Source organism: Gavialis gangeticus, unplaced genomic scaffold (genome assembly GCF_001723915.1).
Source record: "Gavialis gangeticus isolate Ggan-Ray unplaced genomic scaffold, GavGan_comp1, whole genome shotgun sequence".
NCBI classification, from domain to species: domain Eukaryota; kingdom Metazoa; phylum Chordata; order Crocodylia; family Gavialidae; genus Gavialis; species Gavialis gangeticus.
In genome coordinates, this window is record NW_017728997.1 from 53,248,879 (window position 1) to 53,252,570 (window position 3,692).

Below are 3,692 nucleotides of genomic sequence, written 5' to 3' on the forward strand. Positions count from 1 at the left end.
ACTCCCACCCAACAGCCTGGAGCTGGTGTGCCCTGAAGCTCCTCCCCCACCACCACCACCAGTACACAACATCAAACCCAACCTTGGCCTATCCTGCACCTGCTCCCGACTTACGCTGGCCAGAGCAGACCAGCTGGAACCCATGAGACCAGCCCCAACCCCAGCCTACCCCATGCCTGCTCCAGATGCACCCGCCCACACTGACCAACACCAGTGGTGACCAGGCAGAAGCTGCTGTTCAGTGTGGAGGAAAAGTTGCCTCCCTCCCCCTTTTCCATGGCAGGCCCTTCTTGTCCAGCCACCTGAAGTCCATGTCTAGGCTGCCCTGTGGCTCCCCTGCACTGCCACTGCTGCCCCGCTGCGCAGCCCCGAGGCAACAGTGACAGCGGCAGAGAGGAGTTGCAAGGCAGCTCAGGCGTGGGCTCTGGGCAGCAAGAGCAAGACGGGCCCAGCAGCAGTGAGGGGGAGGGGCTGCTTTGCCTTGGTGCTCAGCAGCAGCTTCTGCCCAGCTGCTACCACAGGCATAGGGTGAGCCCAGGGTCAGGGCTGTATATATGGGTTCTGACCGGTCTGGAGCCGGTCTGCTTTGCTAGGCCAAGTCCGGAGGGGGCGTGGGATGGGCTGTACTTTGTCCACCCCTCATTGAAACAGATGTGTGAGATTAATGCTTGTTACAAAAATTAATGCGTTAATTTGTTTTGCGTTAATCATGTATGTTAGCTGACATTAACTAACAGCCCTAGTCTGAATAAGAATATAAAAAACAGGATACAGAAACAAACTGTCAAATTACACTTTACTTATATTGAGAAAATAGGCAACAAAGAACACGGTGTTCAGATGTACAAATTTACCATTATTTGTTGACAAAATGCTAGTATAACCATGCTGGACACTTCATTTTCATGATGATAAACTGATTTCTTCAAGGATTTTTCACATTTTACGCAGCTGTAAAAAAAGTGTCCATGGAAATTATGATTTCAGATGGAAAGATTTTGTTTGCCTATTGTTTAAAATCAATTTTGCTACTAGATTGATTAGCAGCAAACAAATTTGACCCCCACAAATTAGAAGCATTTTAAAGGTCATTAAATGTTTTAGCAGCATACCCAATAAAATATATCCTGTACAAATAAACATTGCACTTCAACATACACAAGAATTTACTATTATTTACACAATATAATTTGCATAACAGCAAAAATTATATATACAGAGAAAAGGGGAAATATTAACAGCCCTAGACAATGGCAGATCTATTGTTGACTCCTTTTTTTTTCCTATAGTTTCCCAAGATGCCTCAAGAAAATTATTTCCATATACTATTACATGAAAATACATCTTACAAAAAATTCAATTCCCAGCTAACATAAAAGTTTTTACTGTACTAAGTTGTTTACTACACACAAGAACCATGAAATCCAGTTTAGCTCTTTACACTGAGAAAATGCCACACACCTCTACCTACTCCAATACTGTGAGTTACTCCAGAATCCACACCCAGGTCACTTAGCTGTATGAATTACCCAGTAAGTTCCAAAGGTAATTCCCTGCCACACAAGATCTCCCACTGTCTTGCAAGGAGCGAAATGAGTTTTTCACGGCTTTCTGCACTTGGAATGAAGATGCACCATTGGATTTCTAGATTTCCACTGCTTTCATGCTTTGTGTAGGCCTCTGGGGCACTGAAAGCATCCCCGAAGTGATCCAACGTTAGGTTCTGCATTAAATCTTGGTTCTGAACATCATCGAACACAAAGGTGAGGGCCTGTGGATACGTCTGATAGCCCATAAGTACCCTATCCAAATCCCGGATTCGTCTTCCATCTGTAAGCTGATATTTGTCTCTCTTTGGTGGTTCCTTAGCAAATTCAGGTAGTGGGTAACTGATATAATCCTCATTGAAGAGGAACAAATCTGAGCTAGTTAAAATAAGAGTTTTAGGATGACGTAAACTACTGACTTCAGCAATTACTTCATTATGGTTCACTTGAAATGCCAGGACATATAGTAGAATATCTAGAGACTGGAGACTAGCCAAACTGTCCATCTTCTCTCCCACCAGGAAAGCAAGGTCTCCGATCTCCTCTTCATTGGGATAAACAAACTTTACTTTGCTAGAATGAATCAGTTCATAATTCTCCATTTTTCCTGCAAGCATAATCATACATGAGTTGTACTTTTCACTTAATATTACACAACAGTTCCCCAATGCATTAAATAGGATATAACTTTGATAGTGTATTGTAGCTGAAACAATTCAAGCTTCACATTTATTTATATACCATTTTTACTTGGTATACAGTACATGAATAATTACTTGAATGCATTTCTCTCCTGGATTTGTCTTCTGTCTTTTGCTTCAAGACAATTTCCAGGCAAGTCAGATTGCAGACTGTTTCTGTGGTGGTAATTAAAGAGGCAGAAAGAACAAGCGAATTCCCAGATTGCATTTATCTTACTAAGAGCTGGGGGGTGGGGGAGAATCAATTATTTTTGAGCCCTTAATTTATTGAATCTATTCCCAAATCACTGGAATGCATATCTTAAGTAAACTGTCCTGCTCTGATAGACCTGTAAGAATTAACTGGGTTAACAGGAAACTAGAATAATTAATGCATAAAAACATGTTTTGGACTTTTATAAGTACATGTTACAGTGTTTTAAGAAAATGCAGAACGGACCACTTACCTGTACTTTTATTTCCAAATTCAGAGTAAAAGTCCTTATCTACTGGTTCTGGTGAAGGTGTGCGTGCCAGCAATGATAGCACTGCCATAAGCTGCTGTATAAAAGAATGAGTACTGTAGCTGTCTCTAGTCAGGCAGGTTACTATATGATCAGCAGAATGTCCTGAAGAGAAGACAGAACTTGATATACTTGAATATATAAAAGTAACTTTATTATAACTATTCAGATGTTTGTCATCGCAGAAGATTAGGGATACTAAAAATGATCTTTTGAATAAAAGGATAGGGCAAACTTTCATCAGAGGTACATATAGACACCTTGCCTTGAAAATCAGATGTACACTTATTGGTAGGAGGTTTTAACTTCATGACTATTTGCTGCTTTGAAAATTTAACCTCAGAAGGAGACTATCAACTTACTATCGCTACAAGTGTCTCTATGATTCCCTATGATTAGAAAGGAAAAAAAATCTCTTTCAGTTAACTTTCTACGTATATACTTTGGGTAAGGTCACCTATACCAGCGGTTCTCAACCTCTGACAGGTTGTGTACCACCAATTCAACACAATACAGCCTTCAGTAACACCAGCATTTTTTCATACACGTAGATAACAGGCTATGTATTAAAACAACATCAAAACCTTTAGTAATCATAAAACACTGTTTTATCAGTAAGGGTAACCATATAAAACAATTGGAAATGGAAAAAAAGACAGTGTAAACTTATCCATCCAGGGACGCTTTTGGGGATGTCTTTAGTGGGAAGGGTGAGCTTGCTTGACAGAGCACAGTATTCGGATGTCTGGTGGGTGGATGTGGGGGTGTGTGTGGGGTTTGGAGCCTGGGTGGGAGGGGATGAGCAGCACGTGTCCTGGCAGGATGTGTGGTACTGTGGATCAGGAGTGAGGGGCAGCAGCAGAGCTGAGGGAGTTGTGGCTTGGGAGGGACAGACAGAGAAAGAGACCAACACAGAGGCACACAGCTCCCAGCAGGGAAGC

At 41.8% G+C, this 3,692-nt stretch overlaps 1 protein-coding gene across 1 annotated transcript in view; it reads right to left on the reverse strand.

The window, feature by feature from the left end:
* Positions 1 to 777: 777 nt before the first annotated feature.
* Positions 778 to 3,692, reverse strand: part of NISCH (nischarin) — an 86,782-nt gene continuing 83,867 nt past the window's right edge. The window contains exons 20-21 of the mRNA XM_019504632.1: positions 2,695 to 2,856; positions 778 to 2,154 (exon numbers count right to left, since the gene is read on the reverse strand). Of these exons, the coding sequence (XP_019360177.1) occupies positions 1,526 to 2,154; positions 2,695 to 2,856 (791 nt within the window). The 3' untranslated portion in view covers positions 778 to 1,525. The remainder of the gene's footprint in view (positions 2,155 to 2,694; positions 2,857 to 3,692) is intronic.